Genomic DNA, 20,455 nt, shown 5'->3' with positions numbered 1-20,455 from the left:
AGCTCCTCCTTCCTGCCCCCATCAAAAAAAAAATAGCAACGCCTACTAAAATCTACCCAGCTCTAGCTGGCTGACTAAGGAAGCTACAGAAATCAGGAGGAGCTGGTAGTCCCATCTGTCACTCTACAGATCACCCTGGACTGCACGGATCTGGGAGTCCTGACAGGTGTTCTGAGTTGTCCTTCCCTATGCTGTGGGATCAGGAAGACTGTAGGAAGCTCTGGTCAAGCATTCACAGAGCCGCCTGCCATGCCCTACTCTGCAAGCTTCTCTAAAGAAAGCCAGGGTTCTAATTCTTTCTTTCATCAGCTTCTTGCACAAAGGGTACTCAGGACCAATCATCACTTAGGACCAAAGGGTACTCAGGACCAAATCCTTCCCTTAGCATCTGGACATGCTTATAGCACAGCCACCCAAAAACTACAACAAGAAGGCCAAATGTACTAATAGTCCTGGTCTCCTCTGCATCTGTTTTCCTATGCCCATCCTCCCCTTGATGGACACTCTTAAAAAACAATTTACAATCATTTTCTCTCCACCCATTCTCAACCAACACCAGCATGGCAAAGTAGCCACCACTTTGCTGACCATCTCTGGCACAAGCCAGTGATGCCCTTGAAATTGATGAACTCAATGACCACTTTTCAGTACTCATGTTATTTAATTTGTCTACAGCTTGTGGCACTATCACCCACTCCAAGATACCCATTCTCCCTGACTCCGCTCCTTACCACTCAGCATCCTGTGCACCCCGAATCACCTCTCTCTGCCCATCTATAGATGCTAGAGCTCCCCAGGTTTTTTTTTCCCTCAGCCCATTTTTTTTTTCTAGCTTCATGATCTGAGTGAGCTCATTTACTTCTATGATCATAAATACCACTCCATAAAGGCCCCAGCCTCTCATGTATCCAATTGCTCGGTGAGCATCTCCACCCAAAAATTCGAACCCAGTAGGCTGAACCAAATTCATTACCTTCTCTTTCAAATTTACCATCTCTCTCTTGAATTCCTTTTCTGCCCTCTCCCCTACCACCCATTTGCTCAAGCCAGAAACCAAGAGACAGCTTTATGCCTCCCTCTTGCTCACCCCCTACATGCATTTGGTCACTGAGTCCTTCTAAATGTCCTTGGAATCTGCTAATGCAAACATAGCCCTATGCCCTAAATTGGACTATTACCTCCCACCTGAATCATTGCTGTCACCTAAATCATAACTGGTCTCAGCGTCCCTGCCCCATCTACTTCTCCAATTCATATTCCACCCAATGTCGTCATAAAAACAGAGACTTGGAGATAACCTATCTACCAATCAGGGGCTGGTTAAATCAATTATTATATGACCATACAGTGGACTGTTATCAGATACATATAACACGGCAAATATACCCAGAAGTATAAACCAAAAAGCAAGTTGTAGAATTGTCTGTATAGGACGGTACAAGTTGCATATTAAGAATAAGATGCTTATGTGGCATAGAAAAATGTCTCAAAGGATAAACCAAAAAATGAGTCCTTCTAGAGAACAGGATTGGGATGGGAGGCAGTTTTACATCTTTTTTATGCCTTTCTGTAATACTTGAAGTTTGTTTGTTTTTTTGGTTTTAGTTTTTTAATGATGTCATGTGTTTTATTATGGGAAAAGAACCACTGATCCAAACCACAAAAAGTTAAAAGTTTTGTTAAAAGTAATTTCTTTGAAAGTGAACAGTGAATCCTTTATGCTCCTTTATTTGGCTGGTAGAAAAAGCCTATGTGCAAAATGTGTTTTCTAAATGTAGAGTGAATACAGTCACTGTTGTCTGTACCCAAATACTGGGAACATGGACAATGTCTTATCCGCTGTAGTAAATACCAGATTTGTAACTTACAAACAGGTAAGGAAAGAAAGCAAAGGCACGTTTCAATGTTGGGGGCTTTACCTTCTATTACTCTCCAATGAGCCACTTGAATTAAGCTGTTGTGCTAATAAAAACACAAACACATTGATAATCAATGGCCTGGTTTCAGAGAGCAGAGTCGACTACTCTGAGAAAATAAGGGGAAATATCCACAGGTATAACTTACAAGGCCTCAGATTATGTACAAAAGCGTTCTTTCATCTCTGCACATATCTCAATATTTACCAAGGGAATAGAGAAGAGAAATGTCAACATCCGAGCACCTTTGGCCAGAGGTTGACAGAATGCATGACTTTTTGAATCAACAGAACACTATTGGAGAAAGGGCTGATCCAGTTCATTGCCTGCCTTTTCCCAAGGTAGGGACTCCATGGGAAATAACTCTGGTAGGAATACAGAAACAGCTGCTATCAATACTGGGAAAAACACTACTAGCTATATTCTGCTTCCCAATATATCTGACTGGGACTCCTCGTGGCCCCTTCCATTAGTTTGAGTTGCTTTCCCTTTCTAAGGCAGCAATTTCAGACAACCATCCTCCCACTGGACCAAGCCTTTAGAAGGTCTGGAGTGAAGAAGAGGGCTTCTGACGTCAGTCCTTTGGGGCTGTGCGGGTCACAGCTAACACTGAGGAAGCTGATGCCTGTGAATTCTCCCCATCCTTGCCCACCAGAATCCACCCCCCCCCTTTTCCCCCTACCATGCACTTCTTTTAAGGTATAGTATTTTGTTGCAGATGGTAGTTTTACGGAGGCATGAATATTCAGCTTGAAAGCAACCGTACCCATTATTTTATTATCTCTCAAACACTTGAATTTGGAGTCAATAATGGATGCGGTGGCATGCTGCCCAGATCCCCATCCCCCACCTTCAGGACTGAGGTAGTCATTCCCCAGCTGCTGGGAGTCTTGATAAGTGACAACATTAACCAACTCGATCACCCCCCAAAGCCTGGCCCTCTACTCACCACCCAGGACCACCCCCACTGCCTGAGCACAGCCTGGGTCCAGCGGCTGATCGATGCCATGGTAGACAGGCCAGAACTCTTGCTTCAATTCCAAAGGACCATCCCTGTACCACAGCTTCCTGTGACTGTTTCAACATCTCCCTCTGCCCGCCTGGGCTCCTTCTCTCTTCCACAGGATTTATGCCAGGAGCTCCCCTCAATAAACTTCATGCACACAAGTTTCCACCTCAGAGTGTTTCCCAGGACCAGCCAGCAACAGTGCCTCAAACTCAATGTATCCACGCCCTGAAAAGAACCCAAATTTGAATACTCTCAGACTAATAGATAAGCTCATACAAATGATTAGTCCTTCATTGGAAATGATAGCAATTAATCATGATCGAAAAATCAATGATCCCATCAGTGCTTCTCTTCTGTGATGATTTTACTAACTCCTGCTGATGGATGACCTTGAATCCCAGAAAAACATCAGGGGAATAGATTCAGTCTATAATTCAATTACTCTCTATTCTATTCTTGGAAATTAGTCTCATAGTCATTTTTGACACTTTTTCAAGACCATATGTTGCACCGAAATATAAAAAATAACTGAACCGATCCCCCGGGGAACTTCAGTGTCGGAGCTGAGTGTTGTCAGCTGATATTCATCCGTCTCACCCCTGGACACATTTATCTGCTTGTGCTTCGTTCATGTTGACTCCCACCCTCTCTCCTAACAAAGCTGGTTATCAGATCACAACTGCCCTTTTAAGTAGATTGAGATCAAGACAAAAATACAATTTGTCTGCAGCACTTGCCCTTGCCCGATGCCTGATAGAGAAGAATGCTTTTCCTATTTTACCTGTTTTCTTTGACCTTATCTCCCTTCATGCACTGTAACTCCCTCTATTTGAAATTCTCTGGTTTAATGTCTACAAGCTGGGGTCTGACCATCCTTCTCAGTTGCCCAATCTCAGTTGTTTGTTTTTTTTTTGGTGGAATTTTCTTTTGACTGTCACATCTCCGCTTAACAAGTTGACTTCCTTCTGTGTTCACTGCTGCCCTTCTCGCGCCTTGCCTCTTACAGTCTGCATTATCTCTTTTTGGCTATCTTGCTTCCTTGGATCAAAATGATTAGAGACACCCACTGGGGCAAAACCAAACAAAGGGGGGAGCCTGTGAAATTTTAAGGAAATGTGAATTAATAGCAAAACGTGGATAGTATGGAACACTGTAGAATGAAATGACAAAAAAAAACAAGGCACCCAATAACAGCATAAAATCAAAATTTCCCCAAGCTTCAGTTTCTGCATCTGTAAAATGCCAATAATATTTCGTAGGAGTTTTCCAAGGATTGGCTGAAATCATGTATGTATAGTCACACCAACTTGGAATATGGAAAAATGAATGGTTCTAGTTACATTTGTATATGGTGATATCTCTGAAAACTGTTGGTACATGACAATCGTCTCAGGATCTCCACATGATATATTTGGTGGAGTCACCTTTTTTAATCAAAAGAGGATGGAATACTGTGGGAACTGGGATTCCCTAAGGACCCAGGGGTTTCCAAAAGGAGTCAAAGGGAGACTGTTGAGTCTGGATAAAGGGCTGGCATATACTGCCACCTATTGGGTGACCAGCAAACTGTGCCACTCTTAAAAATACGTATATAGCTCTAACAGGTTTGGCTCAGTGGATAGAGATCCAGCCTGCGGACTGAAAGGTCCCAGGTTCGATTCCGGTCAAGGGCATGTACCTTGGTTGCGGGCACATCCCCAGTAGGATGTGTGCAGGAGGCAGCTGATCGATGTGTCTCTCTCATTGATGTTTCTAACTCTCTGTCCCTCTCCCTTCCTCTCTGTAAAAAAGCAATAAAATGTATTTTTTAAAAATACATACACAGAAATGCATCTGAAAGATTTCCTCCTCACTTTAAAAGGCACCCCTAGCCACCACGGTTCGCATGTGTTGCCAAAAACACCCAACAGTAACATCAGCCCTGCTCCTAAAGGGGCAGGACTAGTAGCTGTTTTAGGAAAATGGGTAAGTTACAACCTTCAATAGCCACGCTTGAAAGTCACATAAGAAAGGATACATTCCAGAGCCCCCTAAATGCTCAACTACATTTGCCACTAAGAAGTGCACGCCCCAGGCTCCATATGCCCAAGAACGGGACCCAGTGCTGGGCTGTTTCAAAGCACTGCATCTGGGTAAGACAATGCTATTGGCGTCCTGCCAACCAATAATTACAAGAGAACTCTTCATGAAGGACAACCCAGAGCAAAGGCGAAGAAATCGCAGAAGGTAGAGGCAGGGGGTTAAAAAGAAAAAGTAGCTGGAATGACCGTCCATGACATAGAAATGGGATGTGGAAGAATGTCTCCAATCCACACTCACCAGGCAGGGGCGTTCCCTAGGACAGTGGTCGGCAAACTCATTAGTCAACAGAGCCGCATGTGGCTCGCGAGCCGCAGTTTGCCGACCACTGCCCTAGGAGGATGGAGCCCAAGCTCGCAGTCTCCCCAGGGCTGTGTTAGAAAAGTAAGGGGTCAAGCAGGTAACAGGAGTGAATGGTCTCAGAAAAGGCTGTTCCCTCCTGAAAGGCACGTGCCCTGTCTCAGGACAGCCACAGCTCCGCCCCAGCCCCACGGGCCTATACAGTGTGGCCAAGTGATTAGGGGCCTAGAGCCAGGCTGCCTGGGTTTGAGGGCTGGCTTTGCCGTTTGCCAGCCGGAAATGTTGGGCACGTTACTTAACCTTCCTGTGCCTCAGTCTCCGTGCCTGTAAAAATGGAGACAATAATAGCCCCTGTGCGTCACACTGTTGCAGGGATTAAATAAATTAATAGGAGTAACGTGTTTAAAACAATGCTGGACTGTAATGGCCCAACAGATAGTACCAAGATAAAAGGGCAGGTCCTTGGTCAGCAGATCTGGCAATTTTTGACAGAGGCCAAAATCGGGATTTTTTTTCTTAAAAATTACAAGCAATTATGATTTTAATTAAAACGTAAACATTTTCAAAATCCTGTGGGAGCTAAAAACTAGATGCCTGTGGGCCACCTGCCGTCCACAGGCATCCACTGCCTCACGTCCGGGGCTGTGGGAAGAGCAAAGCCGGGGAGGAGCCTCAGACCCACCTCCAACTTTGCCACCAGCTCTGCGATGCCAACAGCACAGTGGCTGGAAAGCTGGGATGGCAGGAGGGCACGACAGAAAAGTCCTGTGCCAGATCACAAACAGCGAGGGACAGATGGCCCTCCCGACCAAATGGAACCGAAGAAAGTACTCTCGGCGATGTAGATGTACCGCAGCCTCGATACAGTGGGGTGCGGGGGTGCGGAGAAACCCTCCCTCCTAGTCCCAGGGACTTCACTCGAGGTCTCTAACGCCTACCATCCTCTATCCTAGAGGGAGCCGGCATTGACACAGATCAAGTCCAGCCGCCAAAATGGAGTTCGTTCCCTTCATTCCACGTTTAAAGGACCGTCCTTGTTCAATGAGCCTATAATCCAAAGCAGCTGCCAAGATCGCCAAAAACACCAGACGGCCATCCTCTCTGCTAAGTGAGACATTCGGTAAATGTATGAATGAGAGATAAGTAAATAAATGTCAATAACGTTGAAAAACAACCGTTAAGAAAACACAGTCCTAAGAAAATGAGGTCTTTTTTTTTTTAAGTTCACGGACCTACCCTTTTCTTCCTCCTCTTTTCATGCAGCTGCCCCCTGGTCTTTTCTGCCATTGTTTGAAGCCAAGCAGACAGATTTACAACAAGCTGCTAGCCTTTCCTCTCCTACTGACAAACACGCGGCCCATCTGCCTCCAATCAATGATGGAGCACGTGGAGATGGAGCCGTGAGATATTTTTAAACACTCCTTTAATTAATTCATTCCAAGGACCCGGTGCTTGGTATTGTGGTTGAGGGGTGAGGGGCCGGCAGAGGGAGGAGAGAGCAAGCGCACGATCCTGGTAAATAAAGAGATTTGCCTTAATCTGGATTCTGAAACCCGTGCTCTGAAGCATCCTGCTTGCCCCCTACAAGCTGTTAAGGGCACGGAAGGGAAGACTTGCCAGCAAGGCGCAGTTAGGGCACTGGGTAGATTTTTGCCGACTTCCAGGACAAGTTCTTAAAAGGCAAACCAAACTAAAATGTTACCTCGAGAATGACTCTTCTGCCGCCTATCGCTAGAAGATTTTTAAATTATCCCTGTCTTATTTGATTACAATATTATAGCAGGTGATTGAAATGAAGAGTAGAGTCAGCTCATTCCGAGAGGCAAGCCAGTCCCCGTGGGATCAAAATCAGTATGGAAAACAATTTCGTTTGCCTTTAACAGGGGGAAAAACAGACAGTGGGTATGGTGTGATACAGCTATGGATGGGGGGTGGGAAGAGGGGAGATTTTCATTGAAATCAACCTGTGTTGTGTTTCAAACGGTGAGAAGGCTTCGCAATCCTGGATCTGCAGGATTTATGGCACACTGACCCAAGAAATCTCACACTTTGCTCCCATATTGCTTGTTCCTGCAGCCGAAGCACCATCTCTTAAGGACTTTTCCTTGTCCGACAATTCCCTTCAGTCTGACCAAAGGAGACAGAACCTACTCACATGGCAGAAAAGATGAGAAGTGGCCATGGAGAGTGAGGAACAGACCTGGTCTTTTGGTTTTTAACAACCCGGCTTTTCCACATTACAAGCTTCATTTGGATCTGGAAATTATTTCTTGAGGATTAAGCTTTGAATGACCCACAAGAGGCTGTCTTAGTCAACATGAAATGGCTTTCTCCTGGTTCCGCTAATAGCTATTTTACCCAAGGAGGCTGATTGTTATATTCTTGAAAATGAGAAAATGAGAAATGAAAGCTGGAGCCGAGCCTGAGGCATGCAATATGCAAACCCCAGTGGGCCCCCAAGACCCATGCCCTCCACCCGCTTTGCAATAAGTCCGTCCCTGGGCTCTTCCTCCAGCTGACCTCAACCTCATTCCCGAGGGCACGAGGGAGGAGGCAATCGTTCTGTTTTGCTTTTGTTTGCTTGAAATAATAAATCCAGAGGTCTCCCTTGCCAGAGATTTTCCCTTGTCAGCAGTTTTCTGTCTCATTTGCTTTCCAAGTCAGACTGCAACCCAAGCCCTCCTTGGCTTTCGCCCCGACCCCTTGCTTCTGGGAGCTGATCAGAAGACAGATAGCCCGTGGGTCCCTGACATACATGGTGACTTAGTGTCTTCCACCCCAAGAACATATTTCTGAAATGCCCCCCTCTACAGCATCTGGGGGCTCCACTCTAACTCAGGCAATAATGGACATTAGCCTGTCTGCCACCAACTACTTATAATCTCTTTCCAATTTGGGTCAGGGACCTAAAACCATAATTCTTGCCATGTCAGAGGGCACAGGGCGGGGGGGGGGGGGGAGGTGAGAAAAAAAAACAACAACAACAGCAATGCTCAACTATGACTTTGCTTTGCAAGAAAATGCCTCTGAGGGCATGGGAACTACCTGAGTACACTGCTGACTGTTACAGAAACAGGATGCTAATCATCCCCATTCCAAATGAGAACCCTCAGGTAACCAGACGGTGTTTGAGTATGCTTTGCAATGGCCAAGTTCACAGGATGATACCAAGAATATTCCAAAAGGCAGTTTGTGTATGCCAAAGGTTTGAGAGAAAGCTGGTGATCTTCTCTACCAGATATGCCTAGTTAACAGTGGTCGGCAAACTGCGGCTCACGAGCCGCGGTTTGCCGCTCTGTTGACTAATGAGTTTGCCGACCACTGGGATAGGGGCTTAATCACAAGGAACAACAACAGCCTGTAATTATTGGAATCGAGAGTCTAGGTCAGTGGTCGGCAAATTCAGTCAACAGAGCGGCAAACCGCGGCTCGCGAGCTGCAGTTTGCCGACCACTGGCCTAGTAGACTCTTCAGTGATAACTGACATTTCCAGGTGATACCCCACAGTTCTGCAAGTCTTGGAATTTTCCTGGAAAGATGACATTAGAGTCTATATCATTTATTCTTAAAGCCCATTTTCATTGGACCCCCTGCTTCACAGTTATTGAAAGAGTCAAATGTGATATACACAAATGAGCTTTGAATGTGGAGTGTGAAACAAACATCATATGTCACTATTGCTTCTAATACTTTAAAAATTGGTAATCAACATGTTGTTGACTATAACGGTATCACCAAATAATCGGTAACCACAATGGTCAGTTTACCATAGTATCCCATTCCCCAAACATTCTGGAGCAGAGTTGAACTGAAAATACATACATTGAAAGCATAGAACTCTATTGCTGTTTTTGCTTCCTTCTCAGTAATGTATGTTTCTTTTCTTTTTTTGCTTTTATTATTTTTAAATATATTTTTATTGATTTCAGAGATGAAGGGGGGGGAGAGAGAGAGAGAGAGAGAGAGAGAGAGAGAGAGAGAGAGAGAGAGAGAGAGAGAAAGGAAGAAAGAAAGAAAGAAAGAAAGAAAGAAAGAAAGAAAGAAAGAAAGAAAGATCAATGATGAGAGAGAATCGTCGATTGGCTGCCTCCTGCACGCCCCACACTGGGATTAAGACCGAAACCCAGGCATGTGCCCTGACCTGGAGTTAAATCGTGACCTCCTAGTTCATAGGTCAACCTCAAATTTTCTCACTGAGCCACACTGGCCGGGCAGCAATGTATGTTTCAAGGAAACAGTCTCAACTTTGTAGAGCCACTAACAAAAGAGACCAGCCTGAGGATGCTTAATGAACTTCCCTTTATGAGTCACTTTAACCAAAGACACCAGAAGAGGCAAGGGAATCTCACCAAACCACGTGAACACTTTACTAATCAAAGTCCTCCATAGGCCCAGCCTTGTAAAGGCCAGCTCCCAGACCCTGAAGGTCTTGGTACCTCCTCAGAGAGCCTGGCACCTGAGGTCTATCCAGCAAGTACTCAGCAAGTGCATCTGGAAGGAGAGACGGAAGGAAGGAAAGCCCAGGGCTTCTGACAATGTCACCTGCTCATCAGCGACTGCTCTGACATGAGAATGGGTTCTAGGTCTTTCTGTATTTGTTTCCAAGCTTTTCAAATGTTCTCAACTCTTTCATCTCCTCAATACGAGTTCCCCTGACCAATCTTTTCTTCATTACACACAGTGCACAAATATAGCATTTTTTAAAAAAAATACTGCAAATCACGTCTGCTCCATATGTAATGTTAAATCATTCGGCAGCTTTCATTTAGGAAAAAGGTGAGATAAGCACACTTAATTTGGGGGTTTCTGTTGTTGTCTTAACCTCTCCCTTCTCTATCTGGCCATGAGAACAAGGAGTGAGTTGGATACAGGATTTGAAAGACTGCCATCAGCCATCTCTTCCGCAGATGTTTTCCAACCGGGCCTGTACAACCAGAAGGGCCCGAAGGAAGCAAGAAATGCCTTCATATTTTTTCTTTTATGAAAGATTACTTAATTAAACAGGGAAGGCACTGAGGTTGAGCCAGGTGGGCTCTTAATATTTAATTCTAGCGATCTGTTCTGGCACAATACACCAGCCTCCTGCTACACAGTGTCTTCCCAGAGCATCTTAATAATAATCAAAACGGTCCAACTGCTGAACAGTGAAGATGAAAAGAGAGAAGACATCTCCTACTACCACAAGATTCCAGGCTTCAGAGGACAGAAAAGGGATGCGTTCCAAACACAGAGAGATAGTCTTAGGAATAGTGTCCCTTTGTGGGAGATTGGAGTCTAGAGATCTGACTCTGGGACCACTTCTTCACTCCTACTGAGAGACCCCCGTCCCCCCAAACGAGCCTGCAGAGCTGGCGAAATGTATTAAAGAGAAACTGTGGTAAGTGCCAGCATCATCTTTGATGCTCACCTACGGGCCCAGAGACGGGCTGATATTTCCCTTCCACGTAACACGGATCGCCTGCCAGTGGCCGGTGCAATTTTGTGAATTAACCAAAGGGCCGAGCTCCCCAAATAGTCCTTTAATTCCTACTCTGGATCCCCTGCGCTGGAAAAGTTTCCTGGGAGACGCCGGTCAGTTCAGGGACGTTGTTCTGGACCCTTCCATTGAGATCTGACTACTGGGAGGGATCCTTTCGCCCCTTGCAGCCCCATCTCCCTCTGGGTAAAGACATTTGTTCTTTTTTGTCGCTGGGAACAGTCTCCCTCCAACCGCAGCCTCAGAAAGCAGGCGAGGACTCCACGGCCCCGGGCAGAAGGAAAAGGAAAAGCCGACGCTAACCCGCTGATGTCTGGGGACTCCTGCCCCTGCCCCAAACCACTTATTTCCCGCCTCTTCCCGGGAAGCACCCAAATCTCTTGCACTCTCCCTTAGAGCTGGCCAGGGAGATTCCGCCGTGCAGGGCCGAGGAGCGCCGGGAGCAGGCGGCGTCTGTCCGCGGCTGCAAAGCTCCAGTTCAAGGCGCGCGCGCAGGTCCTCGCCCCGCCCCGCCGGTCGCGGCTCATTCAGCCGGCGGGTCCTCACCTTCCAGCCGGCGCCGCTTCCCCGGCGAGGTCCGCCGCTCCCGCCGTGCCCACTCCCTTATTGCTTTTAAATCTCAAAAGTAACCTCAAGGGAATTTTTTCCTCACGTCTCACACCCCCCATGCACCCTTGAAATAAATAAAACCTCCCATCTCGCGCATCCTCCAAGGGTTAAGCAGGAGGCTTGGCGAAAGAACACCCATCCCCACGCCACCATCCCACCCCCCCCCCCCCCGCCATCAACCCGACGCCGTCCCTGAAACCCGGTGCGGACGCCTCTGGGTCCCCATCCGGGACAGGGGGCACCACCCCGCGCGGGGCCCCCGCTCTCCCGTGGATACAAAGAGAAGCCCCCTCACCCTTCCGTGGATGCCATGGTGTGGGGAACGCCCCCTCCTCTTCGGCACAATCCAGCAGCGGCGGGCGAGGGAGGGAGCGAGCGGGCGCCGGGCTGAGCGCGCGAGGATGGCCGAGCGCGGTATTTAACGCGGAGCCTCTCCCCGCCCTTCCACCCGCCTCCCGGGTAAGCCCTTCAGCGCCCCGACGGGCTCGGGCAGCTCTGCGGGCGCTAATCCGCGTCTCGGCTCTCCTCCGCGCGTCCTGCTCTCCCTTCCGCCCGCCTCCGTGGCGCTTGGCGGGGCGTGCGGTGGGCTCCGAAGGTGGCTTCCCGGACCGAGCGCCGCCCCGGGGCTGCGGGAGGCCGGCACAGCACCGTGCGTCGCCGCGGACACCTGTGTTTGCAGCGGGGCTTGTAGGCGCAGCGAGTGGCGGAGGGTGGGCGCAGAGGGTGGTGGCAGGGGAGGACGAGGTGTGTGTGTGCGTGTGTGTGTGTGTCCGCCAGGGGAGGCGGAGGAGGCTGCTGCGCCCTGGCTCGGCGCCGGCCAGGGAGGGATTGCAAGGTTTAGCCCCGCCGGAGCTGGGGATTTGCAGGCGATCCCTCTCTATTTTCGTCGAGAGCTGACATCACGCGCGACGCAGCCTCTGGAGACTTCTTTCACTGCCGCCCCCTCGTCCCCCCAACTCTAGACGCGGCCCCTCCTCTGCCCTCCCTCCCCCCAGCCTCTCGCCATAAATTAGCCAAATAAGAAAAGAGACCTCGCCGGTTGCCGGGGAAGGCCTGGGCAGCCCGTGGCAGGAGCCCAGGATCTAAGGAGTCGCTATTGTTCCCGCTCAAGTCCGCGTGGACCCGGGTCACCCCGCAGGGGCGGCGCAGGCTCTAGCGCTGAGACCTGGGATGCCCGTCCGGCCCAGCCTCCCTAGAGCAGCCCTGGGCGCCCAGCCTCACTCCTGGGCGGAATCGCTCCGGCTCACGCTCACCCCAAGCGCACCCGCACCGGCGGCGGCACACCCACTCCATCCTCCCACGTCCCGGGTGCCGGGCCCCGTGGAATTCGAGCGACCTAAACACGCGGGCGGCGTGGCCAAAATGAACCCAGCTGCGCGCCCGCCCCCGCCGCGGCTCGGATAAATCTCTGGCCTTAAATTATTCATTGAATTTAATATTAATGCAGTTCCCTGGGGGCGGCGGGCGGGATGCAGAGGCTGTGGTGTTTTTAAGCTGAGGGGGAGAGGCCTGGGGCGCTGGCTGGCAAGGCGCGGAAAGATGGCCCAGGTTAGTGGCCTGGAACGCGTCTCCACCCACTTGGCTCCGCTGGCCACGGGCTTCTGAGCCCCAGGGACAGCGCATGGAGACAGATGGGCTGGGGCAAGGGAGGGTCTGAGATTCCCCTCCGGCTTTGCATAATAATGAAGAGATCCGTGCAGATTTTATTCTTTGCTACCCAGATGACACCTACAGTTATACCACCTGCCGGGCAGGGAGGAAAAGCTTCATTTTTCCCCGTCTGCAAAAGGGGATTAGAAATAACCCCCTTTGCAAGCCCCTTTTGCGGTGAGAACTACGCAGGCTCTCTTGAGAGAGAGATTTGCAAAGTACAAACGCACCAGAGACGTCAGTGGAGCAAGCCTGTGGCTTGGAACCTGCCAGGCTCCCCCAGGCTGGGTCTCAGAACCGGTGATGTCCACTAGACGCGGGTGTCCCTGGTCAGCTCTCCTGGAGGAGGCAGGCTTCCGTCTGGACTGCGCTGACCCTGGTAAGAAGATGGAATGCGTCTAACTACATGGAAACTCCCAGAGCTCATCCCAAGCTTCGTGGTTAAAGGCCAAGCACTGGTACCTGAGAGCTTGAGTTCGTTCTTCATCAAATACCAGCGCAGTCATCTGGGGCAAAGTCCTCAACTTCCCGTCATCCCATCTATGAAATGGGAGTCACAGCCTCAACCTCGCTGTGCCAAGAGGCAAGAGAACACAATGAAATGTAAAAGATAGGCAAAGCTCTTAAGCTAGGGTCTGGCACCCAGTGAACCTTCAAAAGATGTTCAGTTCAATGGAAGGTCCTTGGAAGATAGTTTCTTGAACACAATATCCAAGGACAAATAGGAAGTTGAGATAAAGGACAAGAACAAGATAAAAGAAATAAATGGACTTGAAATTTAAAAAAAAAAAAACTAAAAAAAATAAAAAGAAGAAGAAATGGAAGTTTAAAAAATATCTCTGCTCGCCTCCTCCCTTCCCAAAATCTGAGTTCAAACATCTTCTGCCATCCATGCCTTCCTTCATCTCTCTCCTTCCCTCTCCTCTCCCCTCCTCCCCTCTCCTGTCTGCCCCATTTGATTAATCAGGTCTGTATCTTATTCAACCTAGGATTTTCACAACCCCTCTAATTTTGCATTTTCCTTTTAAATTTTTAGTTATTAAAGTAAGGTATAAATCTGTGTTACATTTATGTACTCCGGTATATGGACTTAAAACGGATAATTTGTGGATGAAAAGCTACTGTCCTGCACCTTGGTGTTAGACTTGATACTGCCTTCTCCTTAGTCCTACCGGGGACTATGACCTTGTAGCTGAAGTTGTTTGGTGCAAAACCTTTAAGTCCCCTTTTCTCTTTACAGTGAAGGATTTGACTTCCCAATCTGCTGAGGTGGCAGCTGTAGAAAAAACCATAGGACTCTCTCTGATCCCAGCAGCGCTACTGCAACTGCCTTTAAGATGAGCATGAATGAACTTGCCCATCACAATTCCTCCATATCCACACGCAGACATGCCCAGCCTAGCAGCACCAACCAGTAGCACTCTCCGCAGAGAGCAAGGCACACTGTGCTACAGAAGCACAGGGTGAGTAAAAGGAAAGAGAAAAGGGGTGGAGTTGTTTTAAAACCAGCCAGTTAAAAAAGACTCTCAGGGCACTATGCTAAGTGAGATAAGTCAGACAAGGTATGATATCATTTATATATGGAATTTGAAACAACTGAACTTGTAAAAACAGAGTGGAATGGGGGTTTCCAGGGACAGAAGTTTGGGGGAATTGGGGAGATGACATTTAAGGGTACAAACTTGCAACCGGAAGGTTAAGAAGTCCTGGTTGATGTATGCCCAGCCTTGTGGTTATAGATAACAATGCTGTACTATAGACTTCAAAGTTGCTAAGAGACTATAGATGTTAATTGCTCCCACAACACACACACACACACGCGCACGCGCGCGCACACACACGCGCACACGCACACACATGCACACACATACACACATACAAAATAAATGATAATTATGTGACATGATAAAGGGGTTAGCCAGAACTATAGTGATAATCATTTTGCAATATATAAATGTATTAAATCAACACCTTGCACATCCCAAACTTACGTGATGTTATATGTCAAGAAAATGATATCTCAATAAAATTTAAAACCTCTCAATTATGTTTTCAATGTTCAGGACCCGAATCAGGTAAATCATCACGCATGGCCAGATTAGATGGGAGTTCGTGATGTCACTTTGCCCCTTTCTCTATAAGGGACCATCTTTGGGAACCTTGACATTCCATCCTACACTTGAGAGACATTTGCATTCAGCTGCGCTTGGAGACGAGGCCGATTAAATCACGTGGCATGTGCCACAGATAATTCTGGATAACATACGTTCGTTCGTTAGCTAGAAGGAACTGATTCTCTTTGCTCTCACCAGAGGGCCCCTGCCAGCATTCCCACCAAGCCTTCATTTACAGAGCAAACTGGAGCAGGGCTTTGCAATGCTGGCTGCTCATGAGAATGTACTGCGAGAGCTTTTTACAAAACAACAATGCTCAGGCCGCCTTCCACGGATTTTGGTTCCATCAGCCTGGGGTGTGACCCTGACCGGTATTTTTTAAAAACTTCCCCAAGTGATTGATCCTACTGTGCAGCCAGTGTCAGGAGCCAGGGGACTAGAAATAGTTCAAGATGGAGAGGGATCCAGAAACAGGGCCCCCAGAAGTAGCTGGAGAAAATATGCATGTTTAGCTTTTGGAAAGAAAAAAACTAAGAAGGACATGATACAAGGCAGACCCTCCTCTTTTCAAATACAGGGAATTAAAATTTTTGTCCCGGCAAATAGTTGTGTGTTATTCTGCACAACTAATGTGGGAAGCTATAGAAACATAGGACTTTTTCTTAGGTTGTACACACGTGGAACATGGAGGCTAAGCCCCTGTAACTACAACGCCCCACCTCAGCGCTGGGTCAGAATCTGCCTCCCGGGCAGGCAGACCTGCGTTAAATCCTGCTCATGCGTGTTAGACTCTGTGATACCTTAGGCCAGTGGTCAGCAAACTCATTAGTCAACAGAGCCAAATATCAACAGTACAACGATTGAAATTTCTTTTGAGAGCCAAATTTTTTAAACTTAAACTTCTTCTAATGCCACTTCTTCAAAATAGACTCACCCAAGCCGTGGTATTTTGTGGAAGAGCCACACTCAAGGGGCCAAAGAGCCGCATGTGGCTCGCGAGCCGCAGTTTGCCGACCACTGCCTTAGGCTGGGTACTTTATTATATTTTTAAAGTAAATGTTCATGCCACATGTAAATAATGACAGTTTTATTTCTTTTTTTAAAATATATTTTTATTGGTTTCAGAAAGGAAGGGAGGGGGAGAGAGAGATGGAAACATCAATGATGAGAGAGAATCATGGATCGGCTGCCTCCTGCACACACCCTACTGGGGATCTAGCCTACAACCTGGGCATGTGCCCTAAGTGGGAATGGAAACGTGACCTCCTGGTTCATAAGTCGATGCTCAACCGCTGAGCCACACTGGGCAAGGCTGGGTACTTTAGGTTCTCAGCTTCCTCCTCTAAAAACTAGGGAACATAGTAATGGCCACCTCAGGGCTGCCATGAGATTCAAGGGGACAATATGTAGGAAATGCTTAGCTCTGGGCCTGGCACATAACGAGGACTTAACAAAGGGCCATCCTAGACATGTGGAGCTGCCAGCATGCGCCCAATTGAATTTATCAGAGTTCACTTGAAAACCTAGCCTCCCCTAAAGCCATCTAAATTGTGACCCTATTAACCCCTTCTTATCCTCACAATGCACTGTTAGTCTCCTAGCCAGCATAAAGGTGATGGAGCCTTGAGATGAGAACAGAACCAGGCCAACCATACCAGCTAGCAGGAACAATTTTGAACTGTCTGGCATCTCTCAGTCTCCCCCAGGAAGCCCATGGTATGGCAGCAGCAGAAAGGTGAGATGCTCTGACATTTGCATATAGGTTTACCTTTCTAAGTCTAGCTTATTGATTCTCAAACAGTGTAAGAACCACTCTGCAGGGCTGAATACAAATTAGAAGGAGAAGGAGAAGGAGGAGAAGGAGGAGGAGGAGGAGGAGGAGGAGGAGGGGAAGGGGAAGGGGAAGGGAGGAAGGGAGGAAGGGAGGAAGGGAGGAAGGGAGGAAGGGAGGAAGGAAGGAAGGAAGGAAGAAAGAGAGGGAAAGAAAGAAAAGAAAATTGTACTATAACTCCAAGAGGTGACTTAAGGAACTTTCAAAGTTAACTTTTACCATTGGAATTTCTTTTTTTCTGGTGACTTTTTGATTGGTGAATTGAAGCCTATCACAGTTATGAGAAGTTAAGGTAAAGTACTGTTTAGGCTGCGAGTTCATGGTAGTTGTAATATTACCCTAATATTTACTGAGTCCTTATTGAGTGTTCAAATTATCTTAATATGTATAACCTCATTCGATTCATAGATGGTCTTCTACAGGAAATATTAATATTAACCCCATTTTACAGAGGAGAAACTGAGACCAAGAGAGGTTAAGGAATTGCCCAATGTTACACAGGTAACGAGTGGTGTATCAGTCAAGGTCCTAGCTAGAAAAAGATGGCATATTCAAATTAAGTAAATTGTACAAGGTTTAATAAAGGGATTATTTTGGATGATATGGGGAGGGAGTAGGGAAACTCTAGGGTAGTGCAGACCCCCTGGGCTGGGAACAGGGGGGCACCATTGCCCACTGTAAGCCTGAAGGGAAGTTACTGAAATCTAGAGGGGAGTGCCGTATGGAACAGAGACCTTTGTTGCCACAGCAACCTGCTGGAAGAGGGCCTGGGAATAAATAACTCAACCCCGCTTTCCTTCTGTTCTCTCCCTTCAAGGCTTCCCTATTGGCCAAAGCTGGAAGCTGGGAGTCCTTGCAGTTCAGCCTTCCAGGGGAGCACAGCAGGATGGAGAGAGGTGGAGAAGGGATCGACAGAGACCTACATATGGATGAGTTGGAGTGAAGCCAGGGTTGGAATTCCGGGAGTCTTCTTGCAGAACCTTGCTTTTAACCTCTGCTATGCAGCCTGTAGCATATAATGTCATCATTATTGGAACAGGTTGCTCCCAGGACCTGCAGGACCCTCTCCGCCTGAGAGGATCTTCTAGCTGAAGAGCCAGAGCATTTGCTGGAGATGAGGAGATGGCATATTTATACCATGGAAGAACTCATCAGAGGGTCTCCAGTGTTCCAGTCTGAAATTCTGTAATTCTCAATGTTCTTCTCCAATCATTAAAGGAGCTTTGTTGGACCAACACAGCTCTTCTAAGCAAGAGCTGCTTCTCCCACTGTGCTCTTCTAAGAAATTCATTCCCTGTCTCGGTTCTCCTTCAATTGCTGGAGATTGGTTATTGTATCTCCATGTAAGGGGGGTGGGAGGACTCCTAATATAGAAAAGGAAAGAAAGGTCCCACACTGTTTTCCCATAAAAGACTGTTCCATAAGCCCATTGGCCCTCATAATGACAACAGAGGAGACATGTCTTAATGTTCAAAGTTTATCAGAAGAAAATGACCTAGAGAGAGATAGCAGTCAAGTGACCCTAGAAGGGACTGTCATTTAGTAATGTCTGAGAAATGGGAATTTGACTCTTTCCCGCTGAATGCAATAACCATTTCATCTGCCTTGTTCTTAAAGATTAGTGATGCTGTCCAGAATTCAGAAATAAGAAAACCACCCAACATTAGCTCCCTAGATGGGACATTCACGCTTGTGGTTCTTTGCAAAGTCAGAGCCACCCAGTGAACAAATGTGTTCTTTCAGTTTCCATGCAGCTGTTCTGGTAAAGCACATCTGGGCTTTGGAGTCGAACACTGGGCCTGTGTTCAAATCCCAGCTCCTCCGCACATAGCATCAAGTGGGCCACCCAATCCTTTTGAGTCTAAACTCTCTCACCTGTAAAATGGAAGCCATGCTGGTAGTTGCAAATATCTATACTAATAAAAGGATAATATGCTAATTAGACTGGGTGACTGGACATCTTCCGGACGTCCAACTTCCTTCCAGACAAAGCCACAGTGGTGGGGGCCAAGGCAGAGGTGGTTAGGGGCCAACAGGCTGGCAGGGGAGGGCAGTTGGGGGCCATCAGGCTGGCAGGGAGGGAAGTTGGGGCCTAAACCGGCAGTTGGACATCCCCTAAGGTGTCCCGGATTGGAGAGGGTGCAGGCCGGGCTGAGGGACCCCCCCCCCCAGCCCCTGTGCACAAATTTCGTGTACCGGGCCTCTAGTTATTTCTATAAAGCAGATATCACAGGGCCTGCCACATAGTGGGAACACATTCAATGCCTGTCCCACACCCTCCTAAAAACCAAGGAATCATCAGCGGCATGTCTGCATCTGTCTCTTAAATTTTGGGCCCAATCATTACTAGGAAGACGACAAGACTAGACAACTTAAGGTTTTTTAAAAATAAATAGAAGGGATGTTGGGGCCCTTTCATCCAATTAATATAAGTATGCTAATTTTTTAAAAATGTGAGGTATTTTTAGGATGAATGAAAACATGTCAACGAAAATTGTTGTATAATGTTTCTATTATAAGAAGATACTATTTTCACCAGCATTGGCCCTAAAGACAAAAGCATCTCAGAGAGAGACTGAAATGAAATTGAAAATGTAAAGGCTTTAGAAAGGAAAGAAGGTTTAGCCCCAGATCTTTGTAATGAAAACGCTAAGGTGATCCCAATAGAAGTGACAACACTGGCTTCAGCATTAGACTGACCGGGACCATCCGTCTCAAACATGTGTGGAGCAGTGAGTTTCAAATTGAGTTCGTTATCCCCTCTGTCCATTTTGAATGGCCTTGAGTAAGTCACTTAACCCTCTGGGTATCCATGGGGAAGAGTAATGGCCCCATCCACTGGGCTCAGGTGAGAACTAAATGAGGCAGTGTCACACAAAGTGGTTAGGACACAGTTCCTGGCACACAGTGCCACCTATTATCATCATCTTTATTATGTCCGCCTCCTGGCTGCTGCTGCTGCTGCTGCGGCTCTCATCACTCAAAAATGATCACAGTGGTAACGCTTGGGACCCAACAACACAGTACAGACCAGCCTTTGGCTCTGCCATGTGGTCATTAAATAGAGTAAAGGGAACCATCCACTCTCGGGTATTTGGAGCAGGAAGATACAAGTTGAGCTCATTCACTCTTTTCCTGTTAACACACGTGATCAAAAGAGAAGCAAGAGAGTGCTATTTTTACCTCTCTCTCTACACTATGAGAAGAGAGATGTTACTTCATCAAAATCTCAATTCAGACTGAGAACTTGGTCTAAATATAACCCATTCTTCGGCAGAAACCATCTTATTAAGTTGAAAATTCGGGGAAGACTAGAACATTTGTTAGCTACACTCATTGCCTGATGAATTCTAATGGAACGAGTGTGAATTCATTCCATTTATTTAGTGCGAATGAAAGAGGAAAGGACACAAAAAGATGAACTGTGAGTCCTGGGTATATCATTCTTACATGTCAGCATCTTCTGCTATG

At 47.3% G+C, this 20,455-nt stretch overlaps 1 protein-coding gene and 1 long non-coding RNA gene across 3 annotated transcripts in view; one reads left to right on the top strand and one right to left on the bottom strand.

The window, feature by feature from the left end:
- Positions 1-12,244, bottom strand: part of SLC1A2 (solute carrier family 1 member 2) — a 121,256-nt gene extending 109,012 nt beyond the window's left edge. Inside the window, exon 1 of one of the 2 annotated variants that reach the window (XM_080641033.1) lies at positions 11,685-12,244. Coding sequence is in view for 1 of the 2 variants with exons in the window: in XM_080641032.1 (XP_080497158.1) it covers positions 11,685-11,701 (17 nt within the window). In the remaining variant the exon portion in view is untranslated. The remainder of the gene's footprint in view (positions 1-11,684) is intronic. The other variant, XM_080641032.1, reaches the window with a different exon arrangement.
- Positions 11,572-18,927, top strand: LOC308233952. Its single transcript, XR_013959014.1, has 3 exons — positions 11,572-11,848; positions 14,280-14,502; positions 17,802-18,927. It is a non-coding gene; the product is annotated as an uncharacterized lncRNA (long non-coding RNA).
- Positions 18,928-20,455: the final 1,528 nt, after the last annotated feature.

Source organism: Plecotus auritus (genome assembly GCF_963455305.1).
Source record: "Plecotus auritus genome assembly, chromosome: 9".
Taxonomy (NCBI): domain Eukaryota; kingdom Metazoa; phylum Chordata; class Mammalia; order Chiroptera; family Vespertilionidae; genus Plecotus; species Plecotus auritus.
This window is presented reverse-complemented; position numbering and strand designations above follow the sequence as displayed.